At 38.8% G+C, this 23,347-nt stretch overlaps 4 protein-coding genes across 9 annotated transcripts; all 4 read right to left on the bottom strand.

The window, feature by feature from the left end:
• Positions 1 to 174: 174 nt before the first annotated feature.
• On the bottom strand, positions 175 to 5,241 carry LOC135596276 (probable glycosyltransferase 2). Of its 4 annotated transcripts, XR_010480906.1 has the most exons (4): positions 3,771 to 5,241; positions 1,236 to 1,386; positions 579 to 661; positions 175 to 230 (listed from the first exon to the last, which is right to left on the bottom strand). XR_010480906.1 is itself a non-coding variant. In XM_065088366.1 (2 exons), exon 1 carries the CDS (start codon positions 5,182 to 5,184, stop codon positions 3,814 to 3,816), a length of 1,371 nt encoding a protein of 456 aa, XP_064944438.1. In that variant the 5' UTR covers positions 5,185 to 5,241; the 3' UTR covers positions 1,223 to 1,386; positions 3,771 to 3,813. The 4 variants fall into 4 exon arrangements, 2 of the variants coding, with proteins under 2 accessions (XP_064944438.1, XP_064944446.1); XR_010480902.1 differs by lacking the exons at positions 175 to 230; positions 579 to 661 and adding an exon at positions 741 to 865; XM_065088366.1 differs by lacking the exons at positions 175 to 230; positions 579 to 661 and having other exon boundaries at positions 1,223 to 1,386.
• A 374-nt stretch (positions 5,242 to 5,615) lies between these two features.
• On the bottom strand, positions 5,616 to 11,358 carry LOC104000245 (histidine-containing phosphotransfer protein 2). 2 transcript variants are annotated; one of them, XM_009422244.3, is made up of 6 exons: positions 11,068 to 11,358; positions 10,317 to 10,447; positions 10,180 to 10,248; positions 8,051 to 8,122; positions 7,736 to 7,808; positions 5,616 to 5,902 (listed from the first exon to the last, which is right to left on the bottom strand). In XM_009422244.3, the coding sequence occupies exons 1-6, from the start codon at positions 11,125 to 11,127 to the stop codon at positions 5,858 to 5,860; spliced, it is 450 nt and encodes a 149-aa protein (XP_009420519.1). In that variant the 5' UTR covers positions 11,128 to 11,358; the 3' UTR covers positions 5,616 to 5,857. The 2 variants fall into 2 exon arrangements, with proteins under 2 accessions (XP_009420519.1, XP_009420520.1); XM_009422245.3 differs by lacking the exon at positions 8,051 to 8,122.
• Positions 11,359 to 12,259: 901 nt separating this feature from the next.
• LOC135596268 (transcription initiation factor TFIID subunit 12-like) lies at positions 12,260 to 18,988 on the bottom strand. Of its 2 annotated transcripts, none has more exons than XM_065088342.1 (8): positions 18,347 to 18,988; positions 17,704 to 17,868; positions 16,487 to 17,047; positions 16,203 to 16,277; positions 15,211 to 15,289; positions 15,037 to 15,101; positions 14,385 to 14,420; positions 12,260 to 12,753 (listed from the first exon to the last, which is right to left on the bottom strand). In XM_065088342.1, the coding sequence occupies exons 1-8, from the start codon at positions 18,947 to 18,949 to the stop codon at positions 12,628 to 12,630; spliced, it is 1,710 nt and encodes a 569-aa protein (XP_064944414.1). In that variant the 5' UTR covers positions 18,950 to 18,988; the 3' UTR covers positions 12,260 to 12,627. The 2 variants fall into 2 exon arrangements, 1 of the variants encoding a protein (XP_064944414.1); XR_010480893.1 differs by having other exon boundaries at positions 12,652 to 12,753; positions 15,215 to 15,289.
• A 460-nt stretch (positions 18,989 to 19,448) lies between these two features.
• LOC104000243 (CEN-like protein 2) lies at positions 19,449 to 20,470 on the bottom strand. Its single transcript, XM_009422241.3, has 4 exons — positions 20,217 to 20,470; positions 20,069 to 20,130; positions 19,919 to 19,959; positions 19,449 to 19,843 (listed from the first exon to the last, which is right to left on the bottom strand). Exons 1-4 carry the CDS (start codon positions 20,415 to 20,417, stop codon positions 19,623 to 19,625), a joined length of 525 nt encoding a protein of 174 aa, XP_009420516.2. The 5' UTR covers positions 20,418 to 20,470; the 3' UTR covers positions 19,449 to 19,622.
• Positions 20,471 to 23,347: the final 2,877 nt, after the last annotated feature.

The raw sequence follows: 23,347 nt of genomic DNA, 5'->3' as shown, positions 1-23,347 counted from the left end.
GAAACAATGGTTCCAAGAACCAACTGGATTGCCTAACTTGCACATATATGAACTCGTTTTAATCATTAAAAGAAACGATAAAGATAGCCAAAAACAAGTTTAATATCACTACTAAGTTTAGGTAAATAGGATCAAGCACAATACTGAGTTTGAACTTCCACTTACGAGAACAGTTTGAACTTGATTGCCTCCACTACACCTGATCTGTATGAGTTGAGCCTCTTCTAGTCCTGGTTAACAGCATGCCGGTGGGCAAATGGTCAGTGTTTGTTGAGCTCCATTCAAAATTGCTAACGTTTTATTTAGTTAATTTACAACAAAACTGTGCTCTAAACATGAAAATGATATATTTATAAATCTATCATTTGTTTCCCAAGCAAGTTGCAGTATTCTGCTAAGCAGATGAGATGGATGTTGGGACTGCAAGATGGAGAACTAAGCATATAGCGAATTGATAGTTGAAGCAAGAGCCATTTGATGCGATAGGAGATCTTGAAATGTTCAATAAATCTTAGATTAAATGATGACGGGGCTGAATCTGCTTCTAAAGAAATCATCAGACAGTGTTCCTCAGTCACCTTTTCAAACTAGAACAAATTCCAGTTAGAGGCTGATACTCCACCTTCCACCAAAAGCAGGTATTCAGCAGCATGGAGGATCTCTGCAGCAAAGAACATACAGGCATGAATTGGATAACATCAAACCTGTAACACTATATTGCGATACAAGCAAATACTGACAAAATTATGGTGTCAAGCTGCACATAATGCTTCCTGGAAAGTGGTTTAAACTTTGAACTCCTGTAGGGTGCACGATCATTACCACCACAAATGACATGCTTCGGTTTTATGGCTACATTTTGCACCTGGACTGTCTTGATGCAATTAGTCAGCCTTAACTTCAAATCCAAGGAATTCATAGCATGTATACCAATTTTTTTATCATAAACTAGTACTCGCAAAAATTTTAAAAAAATAATAATCATGAAAACATTTGAAATTCATCAATTCATCCTACCAATTTATTTCCAAATTCACAGTATAATCTCTTGGACATGCTGGAACAATAAATTAGGATGGAATACCAGTACTGACAAAGTTCTAGATAATGATCTATCTACTATGTAAATGAACTGAGCAAGAAGTATCTTAAAGATGTAAGAGTTGCCAGTCATTTTGTCACAGAACCAACGAGAAAGAATAAAAAAATGTACATAAAGTTGCAGAAGAGCTGACCTCTTTCTCCGAAAGTTCTGTAATTGGCTTTTGATCTACTTCAGTCTAGAATATCACTAACAAAGGCCAAAGATGCGTGTCATCAAATAACAAATGGAAGAGTTTCAGATGAAGCATCAACAATGAACATAGAATTCATTGTTATGAGTTCCTGAAAGCTCACTAGAGTCAGCAGATATGTAGATCAAAACGAGCACAGTCCTTCAATATAAAAAATGGACGAATCCTCTCTTAATTAGCACAAGATCATTAGTTATATGAACCAGCATATACAAAATTTTCCCTTAGCCTTTGCACTTCAATATTTATTTTACTGAGAATCTAATATTCATGGCTTTAAACACAAACAAGCATCTGCAGCAGCATACCTCAGCAAAATAAACAGCACTAACATTTCCTGAGTTCTGCAAAATATTTAAAGATTACACTATATGCTTGGTAATTATATATTAGATATAACAGATATCAATTTTAAACCATTTTGAACCACAGCACCTGGAGCATTTAGTAAAAGAGACTTCTGGCTGTTTTCCTTGCTGATGATGCTAATGTTGCTACTTCATTACCACGCTTCTCAATATCAGTGTAATTCTAGTTATTATCACTGCTTTCTTGATTTGTTCCTAAAGCATCTATCACCTCTGATTAACAGGTTAATTAAGTTGGTAGGTAGCTTTCTAAAAATAGCATCTGCTTAGAAGTTTTATTTAGATGTAATTTCATACTTCCTGCAGTAGAGACAAAGAAATCTTAATGCAGGATCTGTCAAGCATTCCCTCCAGAGGAGGAAAAGCCTATTGCCACATAGCTTCTCTACAGAAGCCACAGGCCCACAGATGACATCCAAGGAAACTAGCACTTGCAACAAATTTGCTTGAAATACTTCCAGGTATAGAAACTAACATCAGGTACCAGCACGGATATGGGGGCCAAGGAGCCTCGTGCACCAAGCTATGCATCTCATGCATTCTTTTAATGATTATATTAAAAAGCAATAAAAGATTTTTTTCAGTTTGATAGTTCTCCGCAGACCATGTATGAAATGCAATTCTTGAGACAGATTTGAACATGAGACTCAAAAATAAAAGGCCATATTATTTGGAACATTATCATAGCATACATGGAAGATGGAACCATGCAGGTGCCATTCTAGTATCTTCCTTGCTGGTAATGTTACATAAAAACAATATCACAGATTAAATACATATGTTCTGAAGTTGCACATGTCCTCAGTCACTGTTGATCAAAACTCTCAGGCTTTCTCGAGTTTTCATTCACTGTCACTCTTATCAGTCTAAAATAAACCTTTCCTGCTGTGCTTTTATCAAAATATGCAATAATTTAACAGCCTATCACTAAATACTGGGTGGGTGATTTATTGCATGCACTTAGCTTATTTAGCTTATTTTTAGACCTTCTACTAGTATTTACAAGTAATATAGTACTCTATAGATATTATCCTATAATCTAAATTACTTGATGCTTGAACTAGTAAGGCAATCATATATATTAGGACTTGGCGAGAACAAACGAAACTCCAACAATTTATGAGTATGTAATATCATGTTATATAGTCACAAGACAAGCTTAGATTAGATTGGTCTAGCTTATAAGTGCCACCATTAGTGAATCTGGTCAAAGTATTTTACTATTTTGGACCATCTAAGTAAAATCCTGTTCTATCCAAATTATTGAATGTAGGCATATTTGATCAGATAATGACAAGGTAAATCCAGGAACTCCAAACAAGTCTTTGTCCATGAGTTGGATTCTTCAAGACTCGAGTATTACCAAACAGAGAGAGGTAGAGTAACCTGTGGACAATATTAAATCTCTCTCTTAAATGTAGACACATAGTGAACATACATGAAGGAACAAACCTTGAGAAGAAAGATCAAAAGATTAGCATCTTTCACATAATATTCCAGAAAAGAAGTCCAGGCTCATGAAAAGAGGACAAAAGATAAAGTTCACCTCAAAGGTGTACATAAGGATTAACTTCTTGGCGTCAAAGTTGATTTCCTTTTTGAAATCAGTCATGCTAAAAGAGCTATCATTATTTTATAGACTCTAGAAACCAAGATTGAGTTAAGATTGTACTGCAATATTAACATGGCAGATAAGTAAATCATCTTTTTTTCATGAATATATTCTTTTTTAAAGGGTTTCCTTTACTTCTTGTATATTTCTCATGTGATCATCCACAAGTGTTTCAGTGTCATCTATAGCTGACACATAGAACAAAAGAAAAATGAGTTACACAATCTTAAATAGCAATCATGTAAGGAAAAGATAGTCACTGAAACAGTTTTTCATCATCATTACAAAAAATGTATGAGAAAACATTTAAGGTGTTTACAAAAGAATTTTTTTCCTTCCATTCCATGTTCCTTCCCAGATAAAATACCCTAAATAAACTGAAACCCAAAGATCTTCAATTTTACCTTCAGATGTAGTGACTTAACCAGAGGCTCAAGTTTGCACTACAATAAAGCAAAATATTATCAAACGAAGCAACAAAAAGGCACCGCAGACCTGAGATTTCTGAGAACGGTGCTTGTGTAGATAATGGCCTCGCTCATCCTCTGGTTTCTATCCTGGCTTCAAGATTAAGATGATCCAAGAACTCCAGTGGCTTTGCTGTTTGCTTCCTGGTCCTCTTAATCTTAGGACTAGACAGTTTTCCATGAGCAAATCCATACATCCTGAGGACCTGGTTATCAGCAAAATTGAAAGCTCTCTCCATGCTGCTTAAGCAGCGCTCCACAGGATAATCCCCATAGCTACCACATGGTTTGCAACCCACAAAGTGGGTGACGAAAGGCCACCTCTCATCCCCCAAACCAGGATGATGCTTATCCATCATCTCCTCATACCTGTCCACTAACCCAGCCCAGTATCCATGCAGATAATACGAGTTCTCAATGTAGATCTTGTCGCCCCACCGATCTTGCTGAGACAAGACCAAATATATGAGCGCCGACTGATCATCCGCCTCGAACGCCGGCCGGCCCTGCAGGTTCGCCGTCAGTATCTTGCCAGCCTCGTCGCGAATGGGGCCTTTGGGCCCCATCGGCGCCCACGCATCAAGCAAATCAAGGCTCCACTGGCAATTCCGCAGCAGGAAGCTGCCGGTGTTGAGGCCGATCCAGGAATGCTTCTCGAAAATGAGATCCGGGTAGCCATGGACGACGAGGTTGTGCGCGGCGTAACGGTCGAGAGGGATCTCGAAGGCCATGTCCGTGAAGAGCGCATCGCTGTCCATCCACCAGATCCACTCCACCTCCGGGTGCGACAGCATTAGCCGCCGGATCAGCGGAAGCTTCGCCCAGTACCCGGCGAGTTCCCGGTCGAGGTGCGCCATGTTGTAGACGATCTCAATCCCATGAAGGCGGCAGTAATCGATCTTGTTCTTGGTGCCCTTCAGAAGGTAGTGGTCGCCAATTGGGTTGTCGCAGGGGTTGGGAGGGGATCCCGTGACGAGGAGAATCCGCGGCTTCAAGCCGAAGGTCCGGCTCGGGAAACCCGGGTTCTCGCCCAACCACCGCCGCCGCTGCTCGTCCCAGTCGGAGATTCTGGGGCCGAGGGTGTAGTTCGCGGCAGCGGCGAGAACGGAGGCTGAGGTGTAGTTGAGGGCGGCGGCGGTGGAGTTGAAGCCGAAAGGGATCTTGTCGTCGTCGTCAGGGTCAGAGTCGGATCGGATCTCGCGGAGGATGCGGTCGATGTCCTCGACGACCTTCTGGTCGTCGGCCTCGCCGCCAGCGCCGGCAAGGCTACCGATGCCGATAGTGCCACGGAGGACGAGGATGGTGACGACGCCGCAGAGGACGGTGATCTTGAGGTTGTTGAAGGTCTTGCGGATCTGGCGGCGGCGGGGGGCGCGGGTGCGGGCGGCGTCGAGGCGGTCCCTCTCCGGCGGCGTCTTGTAGCCGGTAGCCTCCTGGCCCATCACGGGACTCTTCGGATCGGTTCGGTTGAGTAGTCGGCTTTGTCGGAAGCCTTATATATATATATATATATATATATATATATATACGGGGTAAACGGGTCAGGCTGATCCATCCATTTGCAATACAAACCCGTCTTGTCATGTTATATATATATATATATATATATATATATATAACACTTAACATGACAACATGACGGGTTTGTATTGCAAATGGATGGATCAGCCTGACCCGTTTACCATCTATCAGACTCGGGTTTGGATACCCATTTGATCCGATATGACCCACACCTTGATAGGTCAAATTATTCTTGAAATTTGATCTGTTTTATACCCAACAAGTCTCATTCATCATTGAGCTTAATCAACAACGAGCAATGACAATAATGGGGTTAATCAGGTCGTATCGGACCAACCCGATAACAAATAAGTCGGGTTAAAGTTATTGATGTTTAATATCAAGTTTGAATCAGTTATCAACGTCAGTCCTCCACAAAGATTGAAGAGGTTCTACATTCCCAGTGACATGCATGAGACTTGTTACCATCACTAACCTACCAAGTTCCCAATTGGTCTCAGAGATATGTTTTGAACCCAATGTGTGAAGTCAAACAGTACAATTTACAGGAACACGAAGTGCAGATGATATGATATCGTGTGTGTCGCTTTTTTTCTAATTTTGTTGTTCGCTGCCATATGCTTGGATCCTCTGCTCAAGCTGCATAAGAATAGACACAAGTTAGTTTATGGGTTCATGAATGGTTATGCATTAGCATTATGTCGAATTCTAATTGCGACGGAAATTCAAACAATCTAAGGGGGTGTTGGATCAACTGTGGTTTGACGATATGAAACATGCTGCTACGGCTTTGCAGCTTTGTTTGTGCAGCACTAATTTCAAAAAAAAAGAGCAGCTATAAAACCAAGTTAACTCAGATGAACATGTCATGGTCATTCCCTTATCTGACACAAGGGGATGTCCTCAAAGAAATCTAGTGAACACCGATAACACGAGAAACCAACAACTGTGCTTCATTTGAACATTCTAGCGATGGGCTCATTGAGATTGCGAACTCATGATACCACTTTGTATTATGAGAAAGACCTTGTCATTGCCTCAATCAAGCTTGGTGGTGAAATGGGAGCCCATACAAGGAATGACAGCAAGATGGCAACTACAAGACCCACCCTAATAGCAATCCAATTATGGATTGCTACCATTTCATGATCACTAGACAAAAGCAAGTGGCATGCCAAAACAATGAAACAAAAACCCTCAAATGTAAGTATCATCACAATTAAGAATATACCTATGATGATTTACTTTCAAGTAAGGGGAAGTGACCTACTCCTATGTAAAATGGCAAACAGCTCACACAAACAAGAGATGGTAGCAATCTCTATAATGTTAATTCAATTATTTAATCATGTAGTTTGTTCAAGTAGATGTTGGCATGTGTAGTAAATGAACTATAACCATGTAGACTTTATCACTATCAGATAGATTTTGAAATAGTCAGATCCAACGAATGTGAAGCTACAAGCAGCAAAAGGTAAGTGAAAAATTCTGTTATGTATGACTTTCATATCTGAAAGGAATAAACAAGCAGAACTTCCACCCGAGTCTTCATATGCCGTTATGTCTTATAAAACATAAAAGCATACCAATGGAAACTTCAGAATGAATCTCATGATAAAAAAGAACGAATCACCAAAATGTATTTCATCTGACATTATCTACTAGAAAATAGAAATGCATATGAACAAAATCTTGAGACTGAACTAAATCAAACCCACTGAGTACAGAGGACAAACGGAAGTAAAACCCTTAAGCGAAAGGGGTCTGATTGACATAAAGGACAGTCCAGTCCACTAAACTCCCACCAATGGGTCTGATTGAGAAGATATATCCTATAATTTCCCAACAAAAATTTAAAAGCTAGAGGATAGCCAAGGTCATTCAATTCAAGGTCGCTTTTCAAGTGGGAAAAACTGTTTCTCGATATTCAAAGATTTAAATAACAATTTGCAATTTGAAAATCAGTTTTTGAATCCTTGAAACTTAATTAGATGTGCCTGTAGAAAAGGTGATATAAAAGAGTTGCTACAAAGACATCCTATTTTATTCAACCTTTTGACAGGATAATCTGCATGGAAATTTGACAACAAAAAGGCAAAAAATTGAAGCGCCTTTATGAATTAAAACCATGTCCACACCAAACCAATCAACATGGTATATAGTAACTTGTTGTAATCCAACAACAATAAAACCAGCATATAAGATCAGAGTGTATGTCTATTTTACCTAGCATAATAAAATTAAAGGAGCCTACCAAAAATTCCAGCATGTTCACTTTTAGTGATTGAAAAAAATGGTTTTTCCTTGCTAGAATCTAACAATTTTTTTGAGAAAAAATCGCATATCACACTCGACATGATTCACCATACAATTGCCTGGTAGGAGTAGATGTTGTAATAAACAATAACTAACTAAATCTGGAACATCCATGCTATTTTCATAGCATTTTCAGTCAAAAAAGAAAAGAATTACCTGCAACATAGTGTCAAATTTGCTCCGCAGAGAATAATATTGATGTTTGACCATGTTCAACGCACTAAGACACCTGATAAAGAGATCCTTTTCTCATTATAGGTAGAAGTCAAAGAAGAGCCACAGAATGAGATGCCAAGCCTTTAAATCATAGATGTAACAAAGACAATGATTGAACTTAAAGCAATCAAATCATTAATTATTGCTCCATTCTTTTTTGATAAATGAGGATTTTTGACATTTATAACTTATTTTAAGAGAAAAAAGAATTTTTATATATTTATGTGATTGCATATCTTGAGCAACAAGACTAACCCTTCTTTATTATTCTCCTCGCAAAACTGCTTGAACTGAATACATGCCAATTTTACATTTTGCGCACCGACACTGCATAACAACAGACCCGTATAGGAAAAAACTGGATGAGGTTCTCAAAATAGGCAGCAAATAGTCACGAATGATTTTCTATATATAGTAATTGTTTTAAAATACAATTAAAGATACACTGAGCTCCAAGGATTTATCGCAGTGCAATAAAATTCGACATTTCTTGGAGTTATTCATGAAGAGAACAAGGTAAACCACCTTAGCATTCAAAAATGCAAATCAGAAGCTAATTTAAAGGAAACCTGTTTGTAAGATAAGTTTTCCAAAGAGAAAGCATGGACATGGACGCTACACAATATGAGCATGAATACTTGGCAAATCTTAGAAAAGTAGGACACAAAAGGATGTGGACACACTAGTTATATATATGCCCATTGATACAGCCTTAAATGCAAAGATATATTTTGCACAATTTAGGCAGCCCATAATCAGTGTTTATGTAGCCTATGAAATGCATAACATAATCTCACATTATTTATAGCCATTCATAGAAAAACTTTAAAAGCTTACCCATAATATTAAGAAGTTGTTTACAATCGCAATACATCAAAAGTCCAAAATATACATGTTGCCAATGTTTGTACACATAAGATGATAGAAATAAACTGATTGTACATTTTTTATCAATTTATTTTGAAGCATTTGACATGCTTTGAGGGCTATAAAGTAGCATGACCAAAATGGACATGACAATGACACAAAATTACAATTGTTCAGCTACTTGTTCAAGATGTGTTTTCCATCAGTGCTTGGAATAGGCAATGTTTCTAATGCAATTCCCAAATAATAAGCTTTCTTTTTATGACTATCTGTATGAATTTGCGACTCTGAAAGCTTTTCAAGTTCAATAAACCATCTTGAAAAAGAGGGTTAAAAACCAATTCTATGTTAATGTTTCTTGCACTACCTAAATGGGCCTTTCAATACTTCTGTCTTTAAGCCATGAAAATGAAGAGCCAGTGTAAATATGTGCAACGGAAACTCTAGTTCCACACTGGAAAGAAAAAAATGACTACTTTACTACTAAGGATATTTTCCTTCTATTGTTTTTTTCTTAAATGCCATGTGAGGAGAATTGACATGTACAGCCATTTGGGCAGTAACGGCACACTAATTGGTGTGCAAGTACTTAGCACATTCCACATTGCACATTGCACACTTGCATTAATTGGTGTATAGTCAGATAATTGAATTATTTTTTTCTGCCATCATAGACAAGGTGATAAATGAATTAAAAAACTTTCAAATTGATAGTTAGTTTTAAACTTCTCCAAGAATGGAAAATTGAATGTGACCACCACAAGTGCAAAGAGAGGTTGCATTCAATCTGAAAAGGCATCATCGGGTCTATAAACACAAAATGGGTATCCCACTGAAAATCTCTCAAACTCCTGCCAAGACTCCCCGAGTTCAATCTTCATTTTCTACAGATCTTAATTGTATAATCTTTAGTAGAACAAGAATAGTATGCCACATACTGATAATCCAAAACAAACAAAGGTGTTCGTGGGCCTGATCTTTATTAGAGCAAGAACAAGTTAGCACTGTGCTTCATCATATACCGTATCGCATTAGCCAAAACCCACTGCAAACCTATTGGCAAGAAGTGAACAATAGTTCAAAGATCACGACCTGGTTGTAACTTGTAGCTGCTGTTCTCAGCATCATTTTATGACACTACATAACATTAATTGGGAAGACACCTCTACTTCTGAAATCATACTGTAGAAACCTAATTTCAAATAATATACACAGAACAAACTAATAATAAATAGAAAGAGAAAAGGACGTTATAATGGGCAAAAAGTTTCATTGTGTTTTGTACCATGGTTTTGAATAAATTGCATGTCAAATTAGCAAATCCAACAGAAATTTTGCTTTATGGTTATTCTTCAACTGCTCAACATATTTCTGTCTATCATGACATTATTCAGTAGAATGATTACAAGTCAGTGGCCGAAGAAGGGAAAATTTCCAGGGAAAAATAATATCATTTTGAAATGCAAGCAATTGAAGAAACATACTAGAAAAAAGGAGCAAAAAGAATGTACAAACACCTTGAACTGCTTCCTTTCAGTTGGTGAACGTAAGCATCCACCTTTTGATAATCAACAACAGCTTGATCCCTGCACAACATAGGTCAGATTGATCAAGATACACATGAAGCTTGAACAACAGTGTTGCTAGAACATACAGCAGTTTTGTCAGCTCTGTCAGCATCCTCTCCGAATCTTCGCAGAACAAGGTGATCACCTCAGCAACGAAACCAGGACTACTTGCATCTTGTAGCATCTGAAGCTGTCGGAACTGTTGGTCCAACAAACCCTGCAAGCCACAAGGGTTGACCAAATTAGAGCGATATCGCAAGCCATGCCATTATAGATATTCGCCATCTGCTTCGCAGATTCATCAGTAAAAGCACGAATCATAAGAGCAACGCGATCTACCAAATTAAGGCCTTGCCTTTAACAACGAGCAGCAAATTGATCAAACAGGGAAGTCAACTTCAAGTCAGTTCGGGGATCTAAAATAGCGGAGACCAAGAAATTGATCCAGAAGAACACCAAGATCTCGATTCAGAGAATTCAAACAACAGTTTGAAATCCATCATGAAACTAAAACCTCATAAGAGATCTTAACGACGAAAAGACGAGTTCTTTACGACAGAAGAGCGACTACAACCACACAAAAAACAAAAAAAACAAAAAAAATTCGCAAAATAAATGCAGAAAAAGGACAAATGTAAAGATTATGTTAAACCCCCTAAAACACACGTCGTAAAACAAAACCCTTGTACGAGATCTTAACGATGAAAAGACGACGCTACTACGACAAATCAGCGATCACAAACACAAAAGCCAACCAAAAAAGGATTTTTTTTTTTGTTTAATCCATTTGTCCCTCGACAAGAAAAAGGGATCGAAGTTACCGAAGCGATTGAGTACCTCGAGGAACATGGAATTCACCAACACGTTGAGCTGCTCCCTCAGCGCCATCAGAGACATCGACAACAGAAGGGGCGACTGAGACAGGAAAGAGTAGGGAGTACAACCAACCCTAGCGAGAGGAGGAGGAAGAGAGCATCGAGGACGCAAGAATCGTCAGAGAAGGCAATGGAAATAGATTGAGCGATATTGATGCGCGGATGGAAAAGATAATGAGCGTGGCGGGCTCACAAAAGGAAGGTTCTGATGCCACCAACTGCTTGCTTTTTTGACAAAATGTTGCCCTACATCAACCAACACGAGGATGAGAAGATGCTTTTAGATTTGGTAGGCATTGGTAGTGGTGGGGGCTCCACCAAATAGTGGAGAATGGTAAAGACCGGTCTGTTAACAGTCCTCGATAATTATTGTGACAAATTTGTTCTTGGGGCCCATCGATGACGTGGCAGATTTACGAGAATATTCATTAAAATGAGTTGGAGCTTTTCTTCTTTTATAGTGTGAGTAATGCTAAATATTGTTAACGTCACACATGAAATCCAAGAATTAAAGTGATTTTAATCATTTAGTCCTCCATATCAAACAATATAATATAGCATATATTTTTATCTCTTTCTTGTCTTTGCCAACATCGCATATCATTCATCTTTTAACTATTTTGTTTTCAAAGCTCTCCAAATTTTCATGAATTTAGTCTTGACGTTGAAGATCTCCATCGATTGCTTTCTGCATACAACCCTAATTCTTTTGATCCCGCTCTTAATCACCTATCATATTGAAGATTCCAATCGATTGCCTTTCTACCTACGACCCTAATTGGCTCGATAGCTTTTTGATCCCGATCGATTGCTTTCTGCAATACAACCCTAATTGGTTTGACAGCTTTTTAATCCCTCTGATTCCGCTCTTGATCACCTCGTATGTTCGTTATACCCTTTGCGACTCATCTAGAAATAAGACGATGTAGCTAACAAGCATCGGGTGTTTTGGGATGTTGTAGAAATATGATACTTTATTTTAATTTTGTATAAATCTAACAACAATTCAAACCAAATTCCAAACTTTTTTTTTTTCTTTTTGGTAGTGTAACTAAAACCCCAAACTTGATTCTTAAGCACGTGACTAAAATAAAATATATTGATGATAATTTCAGGATTGAGGGATAGGCCATGGGCCCCATTCTGCTCAAATATGTTCCTAAGATATCACAGTTTCATCCACTTCCACTTAAAAGAAACAGTTTAGTTCAGAAGACTATACTGAATTCAGAGGACTTCAAAGAGGAAACAGTTTAGTTCATAAGGCATAAGGAAAACAAAACCTCTTCTACATCACTCTGCTAGAAAATATACCCAATTTGATGCATCTCAGCTTGTGAAAACAATTTGCACCTACCAAAGGCATTACAATTGGACCCCACAAATTCAACAAGATAGATTTCCAATCAGGTATACTCTTCTTCTCGACTCTCTCTAAAACCACATGTACACAGATGACAGATCTACTCATGGCAGCAACTATCTTTTTTTCCTTGCTGGCTTGCCTTAACTAGTAAGTACCTCAAGCCTTGGGAGAACCAATGGGAGGTGCTTTCTGTGCATGAGATTTTGAACTGGCTGCAGCTGGACCACCAGAGGCATTCTTTGGATTTGCTGCATCACCTGTTGCAGCCATTGACTTCTTAATCTGAAATAAAAGAAACATGCATTAAATTTTTGACATGCATAAAGAACTCTGCAAAAAGAAATACAACATAAGCATCACTAGGTCAAATTCATTGTCCATTATAAGACAAAATTTACAAGTTATTTCTTGCTCTCAACCAGACACACAACTATTACCGCCAGAGATCACAAAATATAACAAGATCGTGCTAAGTTTTCACTTTAATTCCTTACCTTTTCATTTTACCAGCAAGGACCTTATTACATATGGTTACTAACCGTAGAATTTTCAGATTAGTCATGTAATCTGCCTGTATGTTCCTCTTTCTTAAACATACTTGTGTCATCATTGATAAATTTCACTTTACAATACTCTGAAAGTAAATCCCTTAAATGAGATGAACAAAACACAAAAAACAGTTCACCCAATGTGTTTTTGAATTCCAAATATATAAGTAGTTAGCATATGTATAAGAATGATCTTTTTCTAATCTAGATTTTATATGTTCTAGTCAAAGAAATAACCTCTCTGCTTAAAGGGAATACTGCCCCCAACCCCGACCAAAGCAAGAGACTAATGCGACAAGCCGCTACTGTTTAATGCTAGCATATTGCAGCTTCAATCAGAGGTTCAGCACTGACATATGATGAAGTTGCTTCTTTGCAACTTGGATGACTAAGATTTGGAGAAAATCTCTTTGCTTGAAAAAGTAACAATATAATATGCTAGCAATGGTGAGAGTCTCATGTACTAGGCTAGTTGCATTGTTGGCAACTAATTCTTCCCAGATTTTGCATTGGTGAGAGTCTCGTGTGCTAGTCTGTCACATTTATTTTAGTTTGTAGTTTCAATTATTATGCAACATTTTCATATTTGGACCAAAACAAATGATTGTTTAACCTATCATTTTGTCCATTATTCTAAATTTCCACTGCATCTAAAATTCATTTATAATTTGTGAATTAACTTCTAAGACCACAACTAATACTTATTGCATATTACATATAAATTTTACTCTACATTATACATTGGCATCCTTACATTAGACTAAATAAAAGAATGATAGTCATCATATAACTCCACACTAAAACATGTATTTCATGTACAATAATATTCTACATGATGGTTCATGTTCGTTATTGTTTCATTCTGTGGATCCAAAGTCATGGGAATTATTATCTTCGTCAACATAGTCAGTAGCTTTTGACAGAAAAATGACATTAGCATGGAATGCAAATAAGGCAAGATGCTCCATATTGCCAAATACAAATCCAATAATTTACTTAGCATGCAACCCACGTTTATGGATCATACCATGGGCAGTAATTAGAACAAACTCCACCACAACACTCATATATGTCAGTTTGTTGTTTCTCCATTGAAATACAGACCCTCATAAAAGCATCCTCCAACTTTTGTTTTAGCTTTTAAACCTAGATCAATCAGTTCAAAGTTGCAACAGGAAGATCATTTAGAATGATGCCAACCGTAGTCAGCTAAATAAGCCAGATCTTTTCTTGTCCATTATGTGCAATACATAAAGTAAATATGATCGGTGAATGGAAATGGAAAATTAGTTGAAACATGTAGCATGAGAATGAAGTTTGCAAATATAAGGAGCAACAAGAAGAAAGCACAGATGGAAAACATACCACAGCAAGCCTCTCTTTGTGAATATCATTTGTGAACTGTCCCAAAGAAATCAAAACCAAATATTTTGTATAAGTTTCTTAAGGAAAAAGGAACAACATGACGCAACAGCAATTTAAATGTAACATGAATTTCATTCACAATCCAAAAATAATTGGATGAGCTACCCCTGCAAGTAGCCATAGATAAACACTAATATGCCAAATATCATATATAACCCTACAAACCTAATGAACTGCCAATGGAATTCTTTCTTATGTTCCCTTTTTGGTCAACCATTGGAATTAGACCTCTGACTAGCCAAACATTTTTTTCCTGTCACGTTGTCTCCCTCACCTCCTTGTTGCCCTCTTTCAGACACCACTAGCATTACCTTCTCTCACATTTGAAATGTCTCTCATTAGTCATTAGGCACATAAAGGTTTCTGTATAAGGATGGAGAGAGAGAATGTAGAGAGAAGACCAGACAGTAGCAAGGTGGAAAGCTGGTGAAAGTCAAATGCTCTCAGTACAGTCATTTCGTCCTCCTAAGCAGGTAATTGTGGGTATAACACTAAGAATTTGTGAACATAACGGCACATCCATATCCAAGATTGAATTGTTTACATGGCATACAAAAAATATAAGATTCTCCGATTACATATTCTCAAGTACCTGCTTCTTATAACACTTGATCTCATCTCCACCATAACCAGGTAGCATCATGTTCCAGTTTCTCTCTGTACACGAAATTTTGAATTTAACATTTAACATAGAAAAAAATGCAAGGGACAAAGAATAATAAAGTTGAAAGAAAACAAAACAACAAGAAATTATTAAACTGCTCACCTACATGGAGGAGTATGTCCTTTGCCTCTAATGTAGTAGATTTTCGATGCTTAGCCAAGGAGCAAGCAAAAGTTGCTACCTGCTTAAGATAAAAATATCACGAACAAATTGACACTGAAAGGGAAAACAATAAAGTTTGACAAGATCGAACTTGGTTCGCAACTTAATTGATGTACAAATGCACAACAGTTTGGGCCATAACATCTCAAGGTCAAATTCAGGCAAGTTTAATGGTTCAAGTAGAAATAAATTGAAGATATATATACTTCAACCACATATAGGTTAACATAAAACTCATACTTTTTATTTTAAACAAATTATGTTTTTAGGTACCACGAGAGCATCATCTTCTAAGCTCATCGAGCACCATCTTCTAAAATCATCTTTCAAGCATATAATATTTTGGAAAGATACAGACCAAGAAAAATGTCAAGTCCTAAATTAGAATATAAACTTTGCATAATGGACTCGTACAATTGAGAAAGGCTCACATCTGACGGGTCATAGAAGAGGATAAAAGGTGATTCATACCAGAATACTGAAATTAAAAAAAAACAAAATTGATAGTTTAAAGGAATATCCTTCACACCGATCTGGGTTAGAAATAAAAGGACTGTCCAATAACAAACAAAACCAATGTGGTTCATCCTTTCATTAATCATCTGTCATAAATATTCTTCTTTTAGTGCTTTTGCTGCTAGGTATAGCAAATTTCAAAGAAAGTAAGGCCATCCAGGAAAGCTGACAAAGAAACCAATAGTTGGTCTATGAAATTTATGTGATTGACCTGGACACAACTTGGGTTATAAAACAAAATAAATGTGAACTTAAGTTACAATTCGATCCCGAATAGGTATGATAAAGAGGCTCCACAGTATATGCATTCTTAAGAAAGAAAAGCAAGCAATTTTGTTTGAAGGTTCTAACTCAAACCAATGTACATATTGTCTGTGCAGTAAATACACCATGTTCATGTGGGCAAAGGAACTCACAGATTCTACAAAATCTTCAGCAATCTCAACAAGAACATCTTCAACTTCAGAATCCAACTTTTCAGATGGATCAATCTGCAATAAGTTATTACCAAATTATGAAGATTGTACAGCACATAATTTTCAGTAGGCATGTTCCATAAAAGCAAGTGAAAGCTAATTTTAGATATAAGTGCAAATGAGAAATGAGGGATCAAAGAGGCTGCAACTTTTGATCTAAATAGTCCATCAATCTCAGCACACTGATACAGTATATAATAAGATTAAAATACAAATTCACTTACCTGGCTAACCAACTCACGAAGGCTTCTCTTGCCAAGAATATGGTCTCCAGATTCTGCAGCATCTGTACCAACAACTGGATGTGTAACTGCTGGTTGTGCAACATTAGTATGGACTAATGTAGGCGGATTTGGCTTAGTAGTTGCGGGTCCAAGAGGTCGTGCAGGCTGTTGTTGTAGCAATTGCGGCTGGTTCCTTAGCTGTAGGTTTTGTTGATTATAGTACTCTTGTGTTTGACGTGGTGAAGAATGTTGTTGGTGAAACTGCGGCTGTTGCTGTTGTTGTTGTAGTTGCATCTGAAATTGTTGTTGTTTTTGTTGTTGCTGCTGCTGGGATGTTGGTATTTGCTGTTGATGAGAAGCTGCTGAAGGCGGTTGTTGAGTTTGTTGGAGACTGTGTGGCCTTTGCTGCAGAACATTTGGCTTCGCCTGGGGCCTAAATGATGATGAAGATGCAGGCATTTGCTTTCCTTGCGATGATACTAACGACTGCTGTGGCACAGACGATATGGAACCAGATGAAACCATGGAAGGGCCCCTTATCAAACCAGAATTTGGGAATTTCTGCAGAAAAGTAATAATCAAGCTCAGGATATCACATGGCAACAGGAAGAAAATTGTATTAAAAAAACCAAAGCTTTCTTCTCCAGAAGAAAATTGTAAAACAAAGTATTATTTAAGCACCATTTGATGCAAACTGCAAATTTAAAGAAACTAAAAGCCAGTACAAAAGGAATGCACTAATGACTAAACAGAACACAATACGCAGCACGACAAGAGCAAAAATTCCATTGTTTATTTGGCAAAATTGAGGACAATGTAATCAGTGACTTTATGGAACCAAACGAGCATAGAACTATGCAAATGTATCTAGATTAACATGCACCAATCTGTGGTCACAGGAAGGGACATTTGCATCTATTTGATTGGTGAGACTCCATTTTTCTGAAAAGCAATATCAAAGTTATTCCCTCCAAAAGAAAGTAACATGATCATAAACAAAATTTCTAATTCTATTTCCTACTTAATTAAATCATCAATGCAGAAGACATGACTACAATCAGCCAACACAATTACTGTTTCAAACATCAAGAAGAAATTTCTTTGTTATAAGGTAAACTGGTATACATCTGATTCTTCTAAATGAGATGACAACCATGTGCAAGATGTATTAAAATGTTTGCCAAATGCAAGAAATGAAAAAAAAATTCTCAAATTACCTGTGAACCTAAAGTTTGGTTAGTTGATGGAGATGCTGCTCTTGATGTTGGCTGAACCAACCTCTGCTGCGGAGGCCCAGTCACCCCACCTGGTCGAATCTGTGTCGTAGTGCTAAGAGAGCCAATCATTCCAATATTCTGAATCCCTTGAATGGGTTGCCTTACCTGAAACATTAGACGAAAGGGATAAGTTCCATTAACATCCTACGAATAGAATATACTCGACCAGATCTATATTCAATCCTCCGGAATCAATCACTCAGTTTCTACTGCCAGTGAATCTCTTTAAGCCGAATCAGTAGGGAAAGAAAGCAAAACATATAGCTTAAATAGCATAAAATGCAAGTAGGAAGCCGAACTTATAGCTTAAAGTTTTAATGCCACTGTTGATAACTAACAAATTATTTCCCTTTGAATGCTCAACTCAGATCGAATGTGTATTATGTAACAACAGGATGCAATAATGAGTTCAAGTCATCTCCCTTCAACATCCTACTTGTATCTACAGTGGGCTTCCGATCAAGACACTTAGTCGTCAAACTTCCATTTTGACACCGAGACAACCATTGAAGTATGTCACTGTAGCGGCAAAAAAAAGAGGCAGATCCCTAGATTAGATTGTCAGGTAAAGCTCAAACGATACCTGGGCATTGGCCGCCGAGGACTGCTCCGTCATGCGAGGCAACGGAGTGAATGGCTGATTGAAGGCTGGGGAGGCGCCTATCGAGGAATAGGTGGCCACGGGCTGCTGGGCCCTCGGGAGGTGTGAGCTGTGAGCCGGGACCCCAATGGCGAGCCCTCCTCTCTGCGATGCGGCAGTAGGAGAAGGAGAAGGAGCAGGCGCGGCGGAAGAGGCGGAGGCGGAGGCGGAGGAGGAGGGAGGAGCGGAAGAGGGAAGGTGGTGCGAGAAGTGAGGGAAAGGGGCGGGGGGACGGTTCCGCACGAGAGGCGGCCGCGGTTGCTGGATCGGCTGCTGGGGCTGGGACTGCTGCTGGGGCGGTGGCGGCTGAGACTGAGACGGAGGAAGCGACTGGGGCTGGAGTTGGGGAGGGTTTTGGGCGGCGGAAGGGGCGGCGGATGGGGGAGGAGGGGCTGAGACGGGCGGTGGCTGCGCGGGATCCGGGGCGGGCGAGGGAGACGGAGACGGAGATGGCGTCTGCGTCGGCTCCGGCGGCTGGGAGGAAGCCGCGGCGGGGGCCGGCTGCTCCGCGGAAGCGGCAGGCTGTGGCGGTGGCGGAGCCTCCATGTCGCGCCGCTCGTGCCCTCGGGTTCTCGGCCGCTCGAGGGCTTTTATACGTGGACACGTCTATTGATGGACCGGTTCGAGCACATGGTCTCACTCGACCTCTTTGGTTGTCATGTTCGCTCCCATTTGCACTCGATTAGTTTAAGCCCAAATCCGATTCGATTTCAATTTTATTTCACTTGAACCCTAATTATATTGGATCCACTTCAATTTTAGACCGAGCTCGAATCCTTTCCTCGTACAATTAGGTGAACCCTAATCTCCGAATCCAGTTGCAAGTGTTACCCTCACATTATATTGCTATTTTGATCATTAACTGTACAATTAGCCACTTTCCATTTAGTTGGGGAATAATGTACTCATAAATTATACCATTGATGAAGATTTTTAAGGTGTTGTTAGTTTGGGAATAATTTCATTAGTTTAATAAGCTTATATTTCTTTTTTCTAATCTATTCTATATATATTGCGTGTTCCAATACTAAAATAACTATCCGACTAAATAGAATCATCTTCATAGACAGATAGTTACAACGACAACAACATCAGTACATCGACGACAGGTTATTCATGACAAGCGATGACGCTGTCATCGCCGTAGTAGAGCACGTAAAGGAGACGAAGAGGAATGGGCACCAATGCTTTCGGATTGGGAGAGAGAGGACGACGGCCATCAGCGCCGCCGGGCGGCCGTCTCCCTCTGAGCGTTGAAGTAGACGGCGGCGACCGGGAGGCCGAGGTCGTTCTCCTGGGCGAAGCGGCGGGTGTTGAAGCGGTCCCGCGACGGCGGCGGCGCCACCACCGACTGTCTCCGCTTCTGCTGGAAGAGTACAAAGACGAAGCGATGGATGCCGATGTTGGGCCTGGGGCTCTCGTAGCCCACCACCTCCTTCCCTGCTTCTCAAATGTCACATAAAGAGATCGAAGACAAGAGACGTCAACACGACAGAGAGGAGAAAGAAAGCCCACCGAAGGACGCATCGGGAGTGCCGGGTATGTCCGTCACAATCCTGCATGACGTCGATCAGTAAAGGCAAATGGTTAGTCGAAAGCAACTCAGAATCATCAGTATCACTTCTTCTATCTTCCTCTACGGTAGCAATGATTCACGTGATTTACCAGTGGACGTGCTCCCTCAGGTATGGATCACTAGGGCCTGGCACATCTGGGTCCGTCATCACCTGCGACAGCAGCAGCGGCCGTGGTTAAGATGCATGGAGCAGTGGGGTCGGGGAGAGGAGAGCTGTGGAGGCTGTAGCATAGATACCAGGGTAAAGAAGGACCTCATGTCACCACATTGGACCTCCACTCTGGGTTCGGACACAACTGCAGAGGGGTAGAACTCATGGCCATTGCAGACCAGCTTTCTGGAGTTGTAGGTCACCGTCATCCTCACGCTCGGGTGGAACGAGTCGATGACTTCTCCGATCACCCGCCCGACGGCCAGTGGATCCGACAGCCTCGCCATGTCGTCCGTGAGAAGCGAAGGGAATGCTTTGTTCTGTGATGGGGAGGGCAAGTAGAGATGGCTCTATTTATAGTGCTCAAGTGAGTGACAACTTGTTATACTTTGGGCTGCATTTTTCTCATGTGGATGTCCCAAGGAATCCTTTTGCTATTCTACTTCAGTCGCCATACCCATGATTGGAGATTTGGCCATGGTTGCAGCCGAGCTCACCTTTTTTCTCTCGAGGCAAAGAAGAAGGAACAGCTTAGATTGGATGCTGCTTAGACCTTCTGAAACTTCACATCCATGGATGGAACTTGCTATGATTGCCTATATTCTCTGGAGGAATTGGAACAAATAAAAAAGAGAGCGAAGCTCTCCCTCTTCACAAAGAAATGGTAGTGCTCACATGTCATATCATGTAAAAAGAGATCCTATGGTTCTTGATCAGGAAAAAGAAGGCATAAGTTTACATAAATGGCTGGGAATATTGAAGATGCATATCTTGTGCATATCTTGTCATTGTGTTGATCAGATCACAGAGGTGGAGAGATTAGGATGTGCAGGTCACAGACTGTCCACTATGGCTACTGGCAAGATCTCAATAAGCATTTGTCCATCACGTCTATTAGTCGAGATGAGAGGGTACGTTCTACTCATTTCAACCCAACATGGTTCTGATTCTTAGCCTGTCTTGTCAAAGGTTCCCTGGTTTCAACCCAACATGGATCTTGGGAACTTATAAGCTTCTGTTCTTACAAGTTTAGAGTTCCAAAAAAATTTTCAGAATCTCATGGTGTTCAACCTAAAATTTGTAGATTTGCACCTCTGCATTCTTCCTTGCATTTGTGTATCAGAGAGACAAAAAAAAGGAACTAAAGGCATATAATAAGGAACTGATGCTCCTGATAAGAACTTAATGCAATAGTCCTAATTTTCAGTAAATTATATATAGTTTGAAATAGACCCCTAAGATTGATGTGAGGGTTTAAAGGTTATTATTTTGTTTCCATTTGAAAAAGTTGAAAACCTACTTTGGAGCTTTGTGGTTACTGACAATAATATGCGCCCACTCAATCAATCTTAGCGAGTTGTAGAAACGAATAATGTGAAGGTGGCTAACTTTGTTCATTGGGTAATGAAGTGGATGCTTGCCTTATCTTTGAGCTCCTCAAAAGCAGATTATACTTCAATCCCAAAAGCCACTGCAGGAACAACAACTACAAATCCACCAGGATCAATTAAAATGGTTCTTGAGGGATCCAAGTAAAACCTATAGACTAACATCAACTATGTAGATAAGTTTTATGGTTTGTGTGTCAAGTATGTCTGTCTCAGTTAGAAGTATGTCTCAAGCATGATGATCCACACCACCCAAAGAAAACATAGCAGTGCAAAGCAAAGGAAGTTTACTTAGTAAGCTTTTCTTTTGTAGCAGTAAAGTTTTTGCCCTTCTTCTCCTCATTTTATTTCATTAGAAAAATATCAATATAAGCAATATTTTGGAGGTATAATAGCTAGCAAGCAGGGGCAATTCAGCTCTTCCAAGAGATACATGGGTATCAAGGTAAGTCTACAGTCCACAGACACAGATCTTGGGCCACAATAGCTGCAAGATTTCTGAACCTGGGATATATTAAGTTTTAACTTTTTCCTCACATATTCCCATCTTTGTCTCAAAGTTCTTCTTGTCATCAGAAACCAGTTTGCTTCATGTAGATCAATCTCCTCAGCTGTGCAATTATTTGTCTGATCTTGGACCCGGTTTCATTTCTAATTTATGATCAATTCCTTCTTGCTGTGACACATCGTGCATGCTTTAACTTATCTTTGATTGTCATATATTGGTTGATTAGGTCTTGTCATGATCTTGTCACTAATGTAATCTTTTATTGGTATTACATTTCTTGTCAGCTTAGCTTTGGAAATATAAAAAGGCTGAAGCTATCTTGAGATTATGTGGTCTTATATTATTATTCATTCTTCCTTTTATATCTGATTCTTCTAATGCTCTCCACCACTGTAACCAGGATTAGGTCATCTGTAGCTTTCAGTAACTGTCAGACTGTCTTAAATTAGGGAAAGTGGCCTTTTAGAATACACATGGATTGTGTTTACCAACAAAACACATGGATTTTCTTTACTATAGTAAAGATGGAGGAGGGAATTAAAATACCACAGAGCTTTTGCATACTTGTTTCCATTGACTTTATGTTTACCAAATTGTTGAGGAATGGGAAGCAAAAAGTAATGAGTTCTTGGAGATTGTCAACAAGGAAGTTTTGAAGCAAGAAACACTTTCCCCAATAATTAACCTGCATTCATATTTGCTTGCGGACACATAAGAATTTATTTCTTCACATGGGAAGTTTCTTGGAAACTTCATAGCTATACATGTGGCTATATCAAACAGTTCTTTTACCTACGTTTAATATCTCGATCCTTATATTTTTAAAAATTATATTAAGATCCTTATATATATATATATATATATATATATGAAAGTAAAACATTTAACATTATTTCTTTTCATATCGTCAATTTTGTTAATAAAAATACTATAATGTTTACCACTGAGTATATGCTGACTCTGCCTCACTTTGATTTACCATTGAACACATGCAATATTTTTGTTAATAAAATTGATGATATGAGAATAAACGAAGTTAAATGTTTCACTTTCGTAAGTATAGTGATCCCTATATAACTTTTGAAAGTATAGGAGCCGGGATACTAAAGATACCTAATTACAAAAGATAATTACATAATTAGCTCTCTCATATTATATCAAAATTCTATTTAAAGATACTAGTTATAGAAAAATAATTGCAATATTATTTGATGTGTTATAACATTGATAAAAAGAATATATATATATATATATATATATATATATATAATTGCAGTAAAAGACAATTAGTTATATAAAGCAGCATTTGTTAAAATCATAC

This window comes from Musa acuminata, chromosome BXJ1-2, assembly GCF_036884655.1.
Source record: "Musa acuminata AAA Group cultivar baxijiao chromosome BXJ1-2, Cavendish_Baxijiao_AAA, whole genome shotgun sequence".
Lineage (NCBI taxonomy): Eukaryota > Viridiplantae > Streptophyta > Magnoliopsida > Zingiberales > Musaceae > Musa > Musa acuminata.
The sequence above is the reverse complement of the archived record's forward strand: the minus strand, read 5'-3'. Positions and strand labels throughout refer to the sequence as shown.